At 51.3% G+C, this 17,102-nt stretch overlaps 1 protein-coding gene across 5 annotated transcripts in view; it reads right to left on the bottom strand.

Moving 5' to 3' along the window:
- EZR (ezrin) overlaps positions 1 to 17,102 on the bottom strand; it is a 164,266-nt gene that overhangs the window by 8,474 nt on the left and 138,690 nt on the right. For all 5 annotated transcript variants that reach the window (XM_049695457.1, XM_049695458.1, XM_004278889.3 and 2 more), the window contains exons 3-8: positions 15,479 to 15,562; positions 10,882 to 10,977; positions 9,766 to 10,040; positions 9,116 to 9,199; positions 7,983 to 8,129; positions 1,210 to 1,306 (exon numbers count right to left, since the gene is read on the bottom strand). In XM_049695457.1, coding sequence (XP_049551414.1) covers positions 1,210 to 1,306; positions 7,983 to 8,129; positions 9,116 to 9,199; positions 9,766 to 10,040; positions 10,882 to 10,977; positions 15,479 to 15,562 — 783 coding nt within the window. The remainder of the gene's footprint in view (positions 1 to 1,209; positions 1,307 to 7,982; positions 8,130 to 9,115; positions 9,200 to 9,765; positions 10,041 to 10,881; positions 10,978 to 15,478; positions 15,563 to 17,102) is intronic.

Raw genomic sequence — 17,102 nt, 5'->3', positions numbered from 1 at the left:
GGGTTAAGAATCCGCCTGCCAATGCAGGGGACACGGGTTCAATCCCTGGTCCGGGAAGATCCCACATGCTGCGGAGCAACTAAGCCCGTGCGCCACAACTACTGAGCCTGCACTCTACAGAGCCCGCGAGCCACAACTACTGAAGCCTGCGCGCCTAGAGCCCATGCTCCACAAGAGAAGCCACCACAGTGAGAAGCCTGTGCATCGCAAAGAAGAGTAGCCCCCGCTCACCACAACTAGAGGAAGCCTGTGTGCAGCAATGAAGACCCAACGCAGCCAAAATTAAATTAAAAAAAAAATTCCTCCATGTCTTTTCAAAAAAAAACAAAAAACAAACTCCTCACCCATTCCACCGCTCTACATTACGTATTGTCTTAATCTTTTGAGCAAACGCAGCTCAAAGTTTACATAATTTCCACAATGTACCAGTCTTTACAGCTATTAGCTAACAGTCGGTATTCAAATTCTAGGATATGACGTTCCTTTTCTAGCTAAGTCCTCCCAGGATGACTGCCCAACAGGCTCTTCTTTGTGAGGGGCCGTTTCCTACATCAGCACCGATGTGAAGGTGCCAGTGTGAAGACCACCTGCGGGGCACAGGGCAGTCAGAGGAAAACAAGGCGCAGTCCGTACCAGGAGGAGGGGGGGATGCGGGGGCCAGCAAGTCTGACGTATCCTAACGTGGGTTAAGTTGCAAGGACAGCTCACCAAGTCAAAGCCCGGCCCCGAGGCTTGACCATCACAGTGCGTGCTCCAGGGGGTACCAGGGCAATGCTGCCGTGAGCACCCCACCCCAGGCCCACTGCCTGGAGGCAGGCTGGTTTTCCACACGAATATGAACATTTCACAAGCCCAGAAATGCAACACTTTGTGAAATGCTTATCATTTAGCAAAGGTCAATGACTCAGAACCGCCCTTTTCTTCGTAAGGAATGAAGGCCATTTGGAAACTTAGATGACAAGAGTCAGCTGGCTTCTGACGGACCCGCTGGGTTCCACCATAACCTCCTACTGCAATGCCCAGTGGCAGGGCCCAAGGGGACCTTAACCCTCCATGTAACCTACTGGGACTTCTTCCCCCCGCCCACACACACACAGGTAATTCTGAGTATCACCGGCTCCTTGCCACACAGAGAAATCTGACCTTTATCTTGGAAACGTATTTGGCTGCAAGATGAAAAACAGTAACCTGTAACTGTTATGAACTTACGGGAGCCTTCTTGTCGATGGGCTTAATGACAAACTTTTTGTCATTGAAAGAGATGTTCCTGATTTCACTCCACGGGAAGCCAATCTTTGGGGTCAACCTAAGGTTAAAAAAAAAAAGGTGGGAGAGTTAGATGTGTACTTGGATTGGCTAAGAAAGGTTTGTAAATCTATTCTTAATTTTAGTTTAATTTTAAAAAGTACAAAGCTAGCCCGAGAACCGCATTATGTAGTGTACATCATAACTGAGTGTACATCATAACTGAACAGTTGCCACCTGTGCTAGGTTAGCTGACAGGTGGGTGTCACTGAGGGTCAAGCTCTAGGAAGCCTTGATATGCTCCCATTGGCATTTGTCTTTCTCAGTTACTACATCCAGTCACCCCGGCTTGTAATCTTGAGGTCAACTCTGATTCCTAACCAGGCACATCCTTTCATCCTTTGTTTGAAGTATCTCTCATGACCATCTTTTGCAATTCATTCCCACATCATCACTCTAATCCCACCTCTCACATGCCAGCAGCCTACCAAGTTCCTTCTGTTGCCTACAGAACCCTACTTCCAGTCTGCTTGTCTGATTAATGTCCCTTTTGGTCAATCCATTCCCCTCCTGAAAAATGTCAACACTGCCGCCCCAATACCCCACCCCCGGTTTCTACAGGATGAAATCCACAGTCCTTAACTTCGCATCCAACAGCCTTCTAACCTAGACCCAGCTGCCTGGTTCAGCCCATCCTTTCAACACAGGGTTCACTGCCGCCCCTCGCATGGAAGGGCCTCCCTCCCCCACCACTCCCAGACGTGCACCATCAGGCCAGCTCACTCTCCCTTTCAGCCGCCTTTCCCCTCTCAACCAATGTGCAGTCCCTTATGCTACACAAACTATTCTTGTGTTATTTAAATTACTGCATTATTATTTAGTTCTTTGAAAACCAGGCAGGTGAGCAGTCTGATGGCAAAGACCACACCTTATGTTTCCTATTCATGCTATACCCAGGGCAGCTGTTCACCAGTGGAAAAGGAAAGGGCTGGTATGGTTCAAGTCTAAGGTTTCCTTACCGTGTTGTTGTCTGTTTCTCCCTTCAGAAAACTGTTAGCATTTGCTTAATATATTAGGTGCTCTAATGTTGGGTGCATGTATATTCACAATTGTTATATCTTCTTGATGAGCTGAGGGCTTGGTATACGGATTCTGCCCCTCTAGTTCTCATCTTGGTGATGCATGCTCTCCTGGCTGGTCAGACACCTTCCCATGTCATCCTCCAAGTTCCAAGAGAGCTCTCAGATCACACACCCTAACAGTAGCCCCACTACTGTCCTACTTAATCACTACTAGTCCACTACTGGCCGAAACTCCGGATTTTTAATTAGCATTTCTGGGAAAGCTTATGGTATGACTTCAAGACCACATTGCTCTACTTACCTCATAATTTCCACCCTCTTCTTCATCTCCTCCACCCTATTCTTTCAACACATCTACCATGGATGCCATTCCAGAAGGAATGACAGATCCTCAAGCAACCTTTCAGAGATGCTGCCATGAAAAATGGTCCTTGCCATGAGCCATAGAAACTTCCCATTTAGAAAAGAGCAGGAGTGGGGAGGACTCTACTGCCTACCGACATGTTTAAATAAAAACTGATGGGCAATGTAGGTCCTGTTATGACAACACAAGCCAGGTCAAGGCAGTGGGCATGGCCTCTGAAGGCCAGGAGTGGGCACCTAAGCCCGACAGGCTTCTGGGACCCAACAGTCAGGGCACTGGCCAGGCTGTGGTTCTAAGTGTCCAATCTTTTTGATATACATCCTTTTTTTAGTTTCGTCCTATAGGATCACCAATGCCCGCTGAAATACATCTGGTTAACATGCTTCACAGCACTCAAAAAAGCATGCAGGGAGTTTGTTCAGTTATTTTATCTCCCACTGTATATGGGAGATACACACACACACACACACACACACACACACACATATTGTTTGAAGAAGTAATTTTGTATATAGGTGTCTGAGCACTGGAAAGGAACTCAGGATGTCACCTGGTCCTGCCATGGACGTAACCTCTATCCTTACGTGGAAAGGCCGTAAAAGAGAGACATTGGGTAGGCACTTGTTGCTTCAGAACACTTTCCTCCAAAACACAAGGCCAGCGTGCTGGGCAGAGCAGAAGAGCCAGGAACCAGCAGCTGCTCAGCTCTCGGCCACGCAGGCAGCACGGTGGGCCCGGCTTCCAACGCAACGATCTGTTCTCTGCCTCCTAGTTCTATACGAGTCTCTCAAAATAGTTTCTAACCCAGAAAACTTGGACGTTCAGGCTAGACAGACATCTTTCTCTCAAGGGTTGGGCATCCTGTCACCACGGCTTCCAGCTTCTTCTTTCTGCTGTACCTGCAAAGTTTGTCTTTTTTTAACGCTCTGAAACGTTGTATAACAATTTATAGCCCCATAAGCAGGACTGCAGTATCGAAAGATGAGGACTAAACATGAAAATTATGACTCACCCCTAAGTTAAAGAACCTCCTTTTATTCTTGACCACAGTTGGAAGATTAAAGTCTTACAAGGACTTCTTTCTTTTTTTTTTGAGTTCACTCAGAGGACACAAACAGAGAAGGACCCACAGAGAAGATTTCTAAAGGATTTATAAGTCACAAATTTTAAAAGTGTAATTCTCGAAAGATTGGGGACCAGAGCTCTTTGGAGAAACAGCCGATTCCAGGGCTGGAGCACCTGGAGGTACCAGTATGTAGGAAGTGCCTTGAAAATAATGGGGTCAGGAGGGCCCAGGAGCCACTCAGAGGGGCTCCGAAAAGCAAATCTCAAACGATGTTAGCTACAAAATAACAGTATAGATTATGGCCCATAGAAGAAAACACATATTAACATACGTAACTAAACAATAAGTGGAGAAATTGGTTCCTTATAGAATTCCATTAATATGTGTAAATAGAATGGTTTTTTTAAAAAAATCACCATTTCTCAAATAGTACAATAACTGCTTCATGCAAGTCTCATCAATGGATGTAGAATTAATAGATGGAAGTTTAACAAACAGGATATTCACATAGTTTCAAAGACTCTCCCCTAAATACACTTGTCCATTACGAAGGGGAGGTGAGTAACTTTGCAGAGAAGCCTGGCCAATGCCACCTTGACCCGAGATCAAAGTCAACACCAGAAGCAGGATGTTCCGACACCACACGCTGCCTGCAAGGGTGCGACAGCACTTCTGTCAGATTCATGCCCAAAGCGCAAACCTCAGATCTCATCACGGGAAGGTATGAGACTGATCCAAGGTGAGGGATTTTCTAAAGAGTCAATGGTCAGTGCTCTTCACAAGTGTCAAAGCTGTGCTAGACAGACAGACAGACGTTGGGACTGTCCCAGATGGGAGGAGACTGGGGAGTGTGACAACTAAATGTAGGTGGGATTCCAGGCAGATCCTGGGGCAGGAAAGGGACACTGGTGGACAACTGATAAGACCGTTAACGGCATCACGTATCAAGGTGACCATCCTGACTCTGCTACCTGGACTGTGTTTATGTTAAGGTGTTGACATCTGGGGAAGCTGCTGAAGGGCACATGGGAATTCTTTGTACCTACTATTTTTGGAAACTTTTTAAAGTCTGAAATGATTTCAAAACGAAGGGTTAAAACATTTACATTCAAAATGCGCGGCAGGGCAGAGAGTGAGGACGATGCTCCGCCTCTCGACAGGAGTCTGGATTTCACAGGCGTGTGTCTGTCTAACGTCAGCAAAGGAACACTCAGAATTGTGCATTTCGTTATAATTAAATTTTACATCAAAAGAAAATCAAAACATACTGAGCTCTAGCGAACAGTATGCATTTTGGGGGAAGTATACCGATGCCTGCAATTTACTCTGCAACGTGGGGGCAGCCAGCGGGGCGGAGGGCCGTGAAATGAGGACGGGGAGGGGCGTGACAAGGCCCGTGGCGACATGCTGATGGGAGGCTGCTCGTGGCCGCGGGCACGTGGGCTTCACTGTGAAATGCTTTTCATTTTGCAGTGTTGTGAAAGTTTTCACTGAAGAGTTTAGAAAGGTCTGGGGTGGGGGGATGGGCTGCAGATCATGGCACGCCTCACGGAGGGGGAAGAACAGAGAAGAGATGCCAGGCGCCCCCCCACCCCCACCCGGAGGCCGCGGCAGCGATAACGGAGATAAGCAACAGCGGCTGAAGCTCTTCCCACACTTCCATGTGGAAGAAAAGGCGCTTGGGGGGGGGGCCTGGGCCTCACTCCCGCTCCCACCCTCTGCAGGGCAGGCCCGTCAGAAAACTCTCCCCACAGCCGCCCTTCCTGCCACCCGCCCAGCCACACTAAGAAGCCACCATGGCTTCTCCTCAGGCCCTCCCCGCATGTGTCCGGCCTCTCTTCTCGGCCAGTCTGAGCTGGGCTTCTAAACGTCCCCCAGAGGTGGTCTAAGCGGAGTCCTCGCAGCGGCAAACTTCTGTAAGAAACTAAGTTATTCAAAAATTCTGTCTGTTCCGCGTTCAAGTTAGGGTACCAAAGACAGAAAGGAGAGGATGGTCTGACAGCTGTGACCCGACGTATTTGTTAAAACAAAGCACACACAGATCCGAGAATCGCCTTCTGCTCTCCTCTGCGATACAGGTTAAGCCACTGACGGTAAGGCATGAAGACATAACCGCCCCCGCGCCTGCCAAAGAAATCTGCCTGTGAGCATAATTTTAGAAACTGGAAAAAAATAATGTACTTAAATGGTTGAAACATCATTTCTAATGCCAATAAAATAGAAATGTAAATCAGAATACATGATTTGCAACCCCGGGGAAGGAATGTAAGGGAAGAGACACTTGGCCTTCATTTCGCCCCCTCCTTGTCTACAGCCCTTTCCCAGCATCCTCCCTGCTGGAGCCCTGGGCCCGTGGCACATTCAGAAACTCCTACGGACAGAAGGACTAGGGGAGTGAGCCCTGGGAGGGACGAAGCCGGGGGAGAAGCGTGCTTGCAAAGCACTGAAGAATTTGGGGCAGGATCAGCTCCTCTAGTTTTTGTTGTGGCCTGAGGATGCCGGGTAGGGTTATAACACAGCTCATCTCAACTTTTTCTGTCCCACGCTGACAGCAGCGTGCGGGGAAGCCGCCTAATTCCTCCCTCTCGATGTTCTCTCCTCTTCAGATCTAAGGGTTTACAGAAAGGAAGACAAATGCTTCCTGTCCTACATGCTCCCAAAGTGACTGTTATACATACAATGAAAAAGGGACCCCAAGAGACTTCTTTCTTTGGGGAGAAGACCCTTTTGAGAGGTTGCCCGTTTCACAGCTAAGCTGGGGGAGGGGAGGAGAGCGGAGGCAGGACTGGAAGAGCCAAGCTGCTCAGAGTTTCACTCGGAGGAAACGGGATTTGCGTGGGTGAGGGAAGTCACAAGCTGACAGCACGTCCCTGCCTCTGGCTCTACCTGGCAGCTTGAAAAACCTGTTCGGAAGCCCCGGCCTTGGCTACGTCACAAGATCTGCTCATTCAGGAAGGCGGTTTCCCATGTATACTCCCACGAGGCGGCGGTGCTCCCTGCTGACCAGCTCCCGCCCTCCAGCTCAGGGGCCTGGGCTGGTTTCCCGAGTCCCTGACTGACGCAGACTGTTTCTGCCTGTCCACAGCACTGGGTCTAGCACGCCGGGGAAGGAGCAAACCAAGAGTCCCCAGTAACTCACTTCAGGGTCCTCAGGCGAGTCCCTGCGACCCTCTGCTAAGCACGCCACGTCCTAAGTGTAACTGGATTCGTCCGACTGGCACCGCGCCTCCCGGCGGAGACGCTCTCCTCCACCCACTCTGGGCGCGCGGTGGAGGGGCTGGAACGCCAGGCACCGGTCCCCACCCCAGGGGAAATGGGTCTGGACTGTGGGTCCTGGCCAGAGCGCCTGTGGCCGGGATTATGGTGGACTCTGTACAGGTTATCGTGTGTCAGAAGCGGCGCTGCTGCCCTCAAGAACGTCAGGGTAGGGGCGGGAACCTGGGGCCTGGGGGAGCCTAGAGCAGGTGAGACAGGTGAGCTGCCACTCCAAGCCCAAGGAACAGGGAACCGCCGAAGAAAACTTGTCCTCGCCGAATCAGAATGATTTGTGTGTGTGTGTGTGTCTAGCCCCTTGGCAGGAAAAAGGCATCTGCGCAGAACTGGTAACCACAGGAATGGGCAAAGGAAGCCGGGGGAGGCCAGCCTGCCTGCACTGAACTGCAGCAGGGCCCACTCCACAAACTAACACACTGAGGCAATCGGGTACCTCCTGCAGGTTCAGAGGATTTAGCTAGACTGTCCGCACAGAAAGGCTACTGTGTGCAGAATCTCAAGGTCCCTGATAGCACCATAAATATTCTGGGTCGGATCAGCACACACCTCCAGCCGCCCAGCACTGCTGGCTGGTGGCTATGGGCGTGCTGGTACCTACAGGCAGCTGGGGCGGCCTCACAGGAAGGGGCGGGAGATGGCTTCCTGCAGCTCTTGTTCTTTCACAAGCTCCAAAGTCCATGAGGTCACGGACCGGTGTGGTCCACCTGCTGGGCCCCTCGGCACGTGCTACACGTGCTAATAATGAACAGGCTAAGAGAGGAATAACGCACACCTCTGAACCGACCTCCGACATGGCCACGTCACAGTCGCAAAGCTCTTAAGCGTCAGACACTGGGCCAGTAAGTTGCTAGATAAATACTCTGAAGAGAACCCACATGCACATTTGCCATTTTCTCCATGGTTTCCAGGCCTGATACCCCACCAGCTAAAGAAAATATAAAGTTCAACTCACTTATCATCTTTCTCATAAATATTTAGTCCAAGGGCATCAACTCCAAGCCAAAGGTCTGTTCCTTTCTTATTTTTTATCTCAAAATAGTTGATCCCATACATTTCCAGGTCCTGGGCAATCTTCAGATACTCCAACATAGCACTGTCTCTGGGTGGGGAGAACAAACATTGGCATCGTCGTCAGCGTGCGCCCCGTGCTCGACAGTTACACCGCCACCAGGATCTGAAATGTAGTGCATCACGGAGGACGGGCTGACAGCCAGGTGCCTCCGTCGCTGTCCCTCTGCCGGCCTGTGCCCCAAGTGGGCGCCCAGCCATCCTGGACACTGACCACGGGCGTACGTCACGTGTCAGGAAAGAACCGAACTGGCTCGTGCTGCCCACTCTGGACACAGAGGGCTTCCTTTGGAAATTCTATCACCGGGCACGACCTCTCTCTCTCTGTGGCCCACACCGTGCTTCAGGGAGCCCACCGTCTGCCTCACTTGGGGCCACTGCTTGGGTTTTGAGTTATTTCCCTCCACAGAAGATGCTCGGGTCAGGCAGGAAACTCTAAGGACACAAAGTCTCTGAGGCCCAAACTGCAAATGAACTTCTGAGGATGGGACATCATGCCAAGAGCTGCTGCCAGTGCCCGAGAGGAGGATTCTAGGACAGGCATCTGGCCGCTCCGTTCTCACCAGCCGCAGGTCCCACCCCGACCCTCTCCACACCTCGCTGGTGCTCCTTTATTAGCAAGTGTTTCTCACTTGGGATCATTTTTTTTTATATTTACAACCTTTTGAAGGCAACCACCTTATGGACGATGAACGAATCAGCACCTCTGTGACAGGGAAAAGAAAACGCCTGGTGGGCTGCGAGCAATGCTCCGGCCCCCTTGACTAAAATGAAGAGTTTCAGACACAAGCTTTTCTTTCCTCTGGAACAAGGAGGGGAGAAGGCTGGAGGGACTGAAGGTGTAAACCAAACCACTTCTGCCCTGGTGGCGGTGGGGAGGAACAGCTGGCTTCGTTTGGGAAGAAACCTCACCAGCAGCTCCTTACCTTCCCTGCCCCTCTAGGCACGGCTCCGAGCGAGTCACCTGAAGGACCCGAGTCCCCTGCAAAGAAGACCGGCTCCCAGCCCAGCACTCACTTGAGCATCCCGCGGTGCTCGGCGTGCCACACCTGGATCCGGTCCTCCCACTGGTCCCTGGTGAGCTTGTGCTGGTCCATGACTCTGGATCGCAAAGGAAGAGGGCACAGAGCCGTCACCCCAGAGGGCTGGGAGCAGCGTGCGACCGGCCACTGAGCACCCTGACACAGACCCTGACTGTTCTTTCAAATAAAACCATCTACTTCCTAAGATGCGGCATTTCTATTTATGACAATTAACAGCCTGGACGATTTAGAACCTGGAATGAGACAAACCCAGTCTTGCTGGAAACACTTTTAAAAGGTGTTTTATTTTAAGTGGCCTCTCCTTCCAAAAGAGGTAATTTATGTGACCGCCAGTAAATAAAAAGATTGAACAGGGGCCGGTTTACCATATACACCAGGGAGAGCTGAGACGGTTCCACTCCAGCACCTGTGGCTCCTGTGAGGAGGGCCCCCTCCCCTGCTGAGTCCCTCTGTCGCAGAGGCCACTCCAGGGTCCACCGAGGGGTGGCAGGGCCTGCGGAAGGCCGGCCCGTGACTGCAGACAGAGTCCCCAGCCTGCAGAACACTCGCCTTCCACAAAGCCCTTCTGCCTCCCGACCCTCCTGACACGACGCTCGCACGCGGGCCCGGCCCCCGCCGGCTCACCTTTGGGGGATCAGCCGCTCGGAGCCAAGGTACCCGGACTTGTGCAGCTCCTTGCCGTAGTCCCCGAACTTGGCCTGCACAGCGTAGGAGCCCAGGAGCACCGCCGTCTCGGGCGGGCAGTAAATCTCATCGCTGAGAATCCCCTCCTTCACTTGCAGGAAGAAAAGCTTCTGGGTGATGTCCTGGATGAGCTCCTCGGACACGTCTTCGGGGTAGAACTTGGCCCGGAACTTGAACTGCAGAGGGTTCTCCTTTCTGACCTCCTGGGCGGACACCTGGGCGGCAGAGGCCAAACCCTCACTGCAAGTTCGAAAGACAAAGACCTGCCTTCCCAACACAGGTTTTAACCACTGACTCAAAAGCGTCCTTCAGGCCAGTTTTCAGAAGATAATGTTTGTTCTGAAAGTCACCTTTTTAGCATGGAAGACAGAAGGCCAGTGAGAGTCCTGTTACACCCTCACACTAGCCCCAGCCCCAGCCTTGGTTTTCTGGGGGCGATGCTATCAACTCCAGGGGACTGCCTGAGTGACCCGTGAATCTGGCCTCTGTCCACATGGCCAGGCCAGCCCTGGACCATGAGCTCACTCTCAGTAATTCCTCACGCCCCCCCACCCCCTTCCATGCCTCCAATCACCCTCCTGATGGGTCCAGTAATATGGGAGGGAAAGCAGGAGTTGGAGAAAAGAGAGAAACTGTCTGGAGAAAACACATTTAGCTTACTGCTTTTCTTTGTAATTGTTAATGGAATTATCCAGTCTTTGGAGTTGAAACTCTTATCACAGGTTCAAACAGAGCAATAACAGATTCTTACAAAACAGTGGATGATTCATGGTTTATAAGATTAACAATCTCATTGGAAAAAAAAAAAACAACAAAAGCTAAGGTCAACTGAAAGCTGAGCAATTAAGCATCACACACTCCAATAAGGGAGCAGTAAGGAGAAATGCCAGGATCTCATTTCCAGCAACTACCTCCGTTTACTGGAAACCTGCAACCTCTCTGTCTTTAAAAACTTTTACACAAATAGAAAGGAACACAAAACAAAAGACAGAGTTTCAATGTCAACAGAGTAGACCAAACCCAATTAATAGTCTGTAAATAGTTAACATGACTTACTTTTTTATCAAGTTTCAACCAGGTAGGAAATCCTTTATTATCTACATACTGGAGGCCAAAGTACCACACTTCCCGAAGGCCGATGGTCTTAACCACCTGTGTGAAAGAGACGGGGGGGGGGGGGGGGGACGACGACGACAGTCATGAGGAACTCTCTGGATAGCAGTGGCCCTGGGCTGCCACCATCACATGGTGCAGCAGAGCTGCCAGGAGAGCGAGGCACCAGCTTAGACGCTGCGGGCAGGCCTCCGCTACACTGTCTGTTACTAAGACATGAACCATTTACTTTTCTTTTTTTTTTGGCCACACTGTGCAGCTTGTGGAATCTTAGCTCCCTGAGCAGGGACTGAACCCAGGCCCCTGCAGTGAAAGCACCAAGTCCTAACCACTGGACCACCAGGGAGGTCCCTGAACCATTTACTTTTAATATAAATTTGAGCAGATTTAGGGTTAACTTTAAATCTTATAAAATGTCACCCCTGCTCCTCCGTCCTCCATTATGCGTTTCTGAGTAAAGACAGCTAGGTGGGCCACAGGGAATGGGCCGTAACCCAGGTACACCCACCGGTAAAAGTGTGTGTGTGTCACAGGTGTGACTACACCTGTCGGGGAGCCCACATGAAAAAGGGGCTGAAAGACACCAACGTGAAGCAGAGCCTCCCCTGGCTGCCCGTCTCTGCCCCTCGGCAGCTGGCCAGGCCTCCGCTCAGTGGGGTCAGGGCAGCAGCGGTCCCGGAAAGGTATAGAAGGCGGCGGGCAACAAGCTTCCAGGGAAGGGGGGGAGTGCTCAGCTTCACGCATGCCAAGGGGCGACGAGCACTTTCAACCTCCAGAAACGTGAAATTCTGATACAGGAAGGTGGAATTCAGCCCTAGGTCACAGTGCGTTTCACGTTTTTAAAATTCTCTCCAGTACTAGGACAAAAGTCTCCTGTGGTCCATTATACTGACAGCCCCATGATGGTTGTTACTCTTGTGTCTTGAAGTCAAAAAGCAACTTGCCGTGGACACTTGTTGAATACTGTCAAAACTTTGCCGCATAGTTTTAAATTCCATGACATATAATGTTAAGCCTTTAAAAAAAAGGTTACTATTCTTCAAATATATGGCTTCTATCATATTTAAAGGGAAAGAGGGATGTACACACTAGAAATGAAAATCAGGTATCTGGAGCACTTACAATAAAAACTGAAACACCAAACAACGTCTGCCTTGAGCCTGTTTCTGCATTGGCCTCGGCTGCAGGGCCAGATGCTTGCAGAGCTCCCGAGTCTCCGTTTACTACAGGCCAGGGAATGACCTGCTCATTCACTCCCTTCACTCACCCAGAAAAGGGGAGGAGGGACTAGACCTCATCACGAAGCGAAAGGAGGGCAGTTTTGACTCTTACCAGCGCTCTCCCCGCAAGTCTGGTGAAGCCCCAGTTCTGCTTTTCGTGGTAGCCAAGTATAGAGGAAGCTGACTGAAAGACCAGGTTTTCTATACCCAATCCTGCTAGTTTCCTAAACTCCATCTCAACATCTGGATACGAAACCTGCCTCGCCTTCCTCTGCGGGCTGTCCAAAGCTGCACAAGAAAGCCCCATGTACAGAAGCCGCTCTACCTCTCCTTCCACTCTACCCACCCAGCTGCAGCCTTAGCCTGGGTCTGACCAGCGTGAAACCATTTCCTGTCCACTTGACTTCCCTGCCCCGTGCCTGTCAGACCCTCGCTGATCTTCAGACTCCTCTTCTCCATCTGCTCCGATGTGGCCGGTCCCCCTTCACGTAGCCGATCAGACTCTGGAGCCATGGACCGGACCCGGGTCCCTCACTCTCTCGGTGGAAGCCTGTCCCCGGGTTCCCTGATCTGCCACCCATCTTTACGTATGACTCTTCCGTCCACTTCCAGGACAACTGTCCTCAGCGTGTTTCAAAGCCCTACTTCTCTCCCTACAGCTCCCCCAAAACAACAAAACAGAAGTAAACAACATTCCTTTCTGCAGTCCATTCTAAAAACTGACCTGTCAGTCCTCTCTGCGAGGGAAACCCAGCATTCCTAGAAAAACACAATCACTGTTCTCTCCAATGTCCCTACCTCAGCCTAAAGCCGACACACAGCACGCAAGCCACACCTGGACGGGTCTGGGGTCCACTCCTTCATCTATGCCTCTGTGGTGTTTTATTTTTATTATTTTATTTTATTTATTTATTTACGTATTTAAATTTTTGGCTGCGTTGGGTCTTCGTTGCTGCGCACGGGCTTTCTCTAGTTGCGGCGAGCGGGGGCTACTCTTCGTGGCGCTGTGCGGGCTTCTCACTGCGGTGGCTTCTCTTGTCGTGGAGCACGGGCTCTAGGCGCGCGGACTTCAGTACCTGTGGCACTCGGGCTCCGTAGTTGCGGCTCGCGGGCTCTAGAGCGCAGGCTCAGTAGTTGTGGCACACATGCTTCAGTGGTTGTGGCACGTGGGCTCAGTAGTTGCGGCTCGCGGGCTCTAGAGCACAGGCTCGGTAGTTGTGGTGCACGGGCTTAGCTGCTCTGCGGCATGTGGGATCTTCCCTGACCAGGGCTTGAACTTGTGTCCCCTGCATTGGCAGGTGGATTCTTAACCACTGTGCCACCAGGGAAGCCCCTCTGTGGTGTTTTAAATGGCACGTTTTGGGAAAGGCAAAGGCAGGGATGTGTCTACTTAACTCAGTCTCAAGCGACAGCTGGAAAATACTATTGATACTTTCTGGTGATGAAAACAGTGAGCAGAGAGTCACGTGGCAGGAACTCCTTTCTCAGCACGTCGGCAGCTGCAGTAGTGGGAAAGCACCATGGCCCCGCCAGGAACCTGCCCGGCCTCCGCGATGGTCTCTGTGAGGGACTCCGTCACCTCGGAGCCCTGGACTAGAATCTAGTCACAGACGAAGCAACACCACTGGGACAGGGGCTGGGGGACAGTTACTGCTGAGGAGACTCAAGTGACAGAGGGGGTAGGAGAGAATCGGACAGACTAACTACCTTCCAAGTCTCCTTCAACCGAAGCCAGTTAAGGACCACATTTCAGTGACTGGCAGCTGGGCCCGTGGATGAGCTTCTGAGACCCAGAAGCGCATCAGGTGGACCAGCAGAGAAAGGACGCAGAGCCCCGCGCAGCCCGCAGCCCCTCCCGGATGTTCGTTCAGGAGGAAACATGCCCCGCGTGGCGGAGGCGAGGAGGGGCGCCCGGCCCGCGTGTGCTGACGAGGCCTGAGCATCCCCGCCTCACCGCACCACGGCGGAGGTATAAACAAGTGGATCTTCAAAGAGCGAGGCGCAACTGGGGTCAAGGCTGTGGAGACGGCCTTTCCTGCCAGGCCTCTGCGTCCACATTCTAACACAGACCGAGTCACGTTCCGCCGACCCACGAGCGGTTCCAGGAGCGGTTCCACAGGTCCGCTCCAGCCTCAAGTCCTCAGACTACACGGTATTTCACAACAGGAACACACAATACTGAAAAAATTCCAACACTAACTCTGGTGACTGAGGGACGCGCTAGCTACAGGCAGAGCTGACCCGAGCCCCCGGCTTCCTCCCCGTCCGTGCTCTCACCGCTGCCCCCATACGGTGCCAGGATTTTCTTTCAGGAGAAACCCTTAGATTTCCACCCCAAGTCCAGTCCCGCCCCAGGCAGTAAATGTCTTTATTGTTATCAGGTTATCAGGTGAGGCTCGGCCAGGGAATGGCCTCAAAATCACAGCACAGGGAGAGCGGAGGCTGCATTCGACCCCTCCCCGGAGGTGTGAGCCCCCAGGCCCTGCTCACTGGCTTGGGGAAATTAACCTGCTGCGCGCTGACTTTGGGGATGAAAGGGAGATCCCATCAGGCCCAGGGTGAGTCACCTATAGTTTCTACATTTGCCAGGCCTCCGCTCCACTTTCCAGTTTGGTGCTGGGATGCAGAGCATGGCTTGGCCGACCGGCGGGGCCTCTCAGGGAGGCCGCAGACGGTGCAGGTGCCTGTGAACGCACACCCTGCCCCGGCGCCCTACTGGGTCCTCAGTCCCAGAGCAGAATTTACAAAGCCCAGAAAGGCAGCTCTCGCTCTGTCTAAAGCTTGGAACCGTTTCATGGAAGAGTTATCACGGCCCTCATGGTGGTGCACCGCGCTTATTAGAACTCTGCGTCACCTTCAGCTTCCATGAAGAGAGGGGCAGGAGCGCGGCTGGGCTGTTACCTGGCTGGAGGGAAGGGTGTGTGCTGACCTCCGAGGGGCTCAGGACTCTGCAGCTGCAGGGAGTGCTGGAGAGAGGCCGCCTGGCCCCACGCCGTCCTCCACTGCACCTCGGCCGGGAACCAGATGGCAGGAAACGGCCAGGGGGACCGTGGAGACCCCAGCGGGAGAGGCGGCAGCCAGAGCTCTCGGGTGAGGCTCCGGCTCGTGGAGACTGCACGGCGCCCCTTCTCCTCGGGACTGCGAACGGGGCCACCCCGGGGAGAGTGTTTACGACAGCTGAACCCCACTGGCAGGGTCTACTCCACAGCGAGAAGCTAGCAGCCAACCAAGGTAATAAACATGCTCGGCAAAGTGGTTCCGATGCTGCAAACACTCTTTTCTACCTGGGAACCCGCTCTCTCAAGTTCACAGAAACCAACCTGATCGAAAAGCTGTTTTCCTGTTGTATTTGGCTGGATGGCGAACTCCAGCTCCGCGTCCATGGTGGTAACTCGGACGTTGATCTAGAAAACAGAATGGAACACATTACACTTAACCGGGTGTTTTTAATAATCTCCGAGTGCCCCACCTGAACTCAACGGTCCTGGGCAACGTGGTGAGAGTATGTCCCTCCTCCGCACCCATTCTCATACCTGTCACCACACACCCCCAACCCCAAAACACACACCACACACCCCCCAGCTCTGTGCCTACGCGTGCAGTCTGGATCCAAATGTGTGCCCTCGTGGCTTTAATAAAGCACAGGCACGCTCAGGTCTAAGCTGTTTTTCTACAAAATACTTTGATAACCGTCAACATATTTTCCATACACCGTCTCACATTTTGGCCCCACGACAGCTAAGTGAAGCTGCCTCTGGGCGTTCACACCAAGTCTGTAAGTGACGGGAGAGGACAGAGGAGGGTCTGTGCACCAGAATGCTGCCAGCAACTTCAGAAACCGCCTCGACAGTGAAGAGAGAAACGGCGAAATGGTCACAGGCACATCGGAGAGGACAGAATACTATGTAGTAATTTGAAAAGGTAATTATGAAGACAGTGGGAACATGGAAGCATTACTAGCATAGTAAGGTCACAAGGTGGTAGTGATGGGAAGGCCTGAAAAAATGTCTCTAATAGTGCCATATTGGTGGTTTAAGGAAATTTATTTCAAGGTCATTTTCCAATTTATCGCTTGAAAAAACCCAGAATTTGCTAGCATATGAAAAACATGCAAATCTAGCTACCTTATATCACGGTCCCAAAGGAAAGTAACACAGCAACTATAATGCTTAACATTAAGAAATGCTTGCTTCTCACCATTTTTCACGTGAAATATATAAATAGCTGGATAGACATATATTCCAAATTCGTCCTAACACAGACAGAAATGTAACGAGGACACAGACTGACTGACTGTATTTATTATTTTAAAAAATTTATTTATTTATTTATTTAATTTTTGGCTGCGTCGGGTCTTAGCTGCGGTCACGCAGGATCTTCCTTGCAGCATGCAGGATCTTTTGTTGCAGCGTGCGGGCTTCTCTCTCTAGTTGTGGCTCGTGTGCTCAGTAGTTGCGGCACATGGGCTTAGCTGCCCTGCAGCATGTGGGATCTTAGTTCCCCAACCAGGGATTGAACCCGTGTCCCCTACATCGGAAGGCAGATTCTTAACCACTGGACCACCAGGGAAGTCCCCTAAATGTATTATTTAGCTTCCTGATGTAAGAACTAAAAAGTGGCGAGTTCCGAATGTGTGTCATGCCCTGGCTGGATACTTAGACTCTGTCTAAGTTGAACAAAAATTAGTCTTTACAAATCGAAAATCCCCTAACACTCAAGACTGTGATGATTGAGAGATACTTTGACACACATACAGCCTGTCTTAAAGGTTCTCTGACTGATATAACATATAGAGAAGTCAGGCATAATTTTCCAGATTTTAATAAACGTTTCCTCTCCAATCACAAGTCTACAAATTAAAGAACTGAAGTTTACTGAGAAGACTAGGCACATTTTGGATTCTTCAAGTTTATTAAAATATAAAAACCTAAGTTTCTTCCTTTT

Source organism: Orcinus orca, chromosome 12, assembly GCF_937001465.1.
Source record: "Orcinus orca chromosome 12, mOrcOrc1.1, whole genome shotgun sequence".
NCBI lineage: Eukaryota > Metazoa > Chordata > Mammalia > Artiodactyla > Delphinidae > Orcinus > Orcinus orca.
This window is presented reverse-complemented; position numbering and strand designations above follow the sequence as displayed.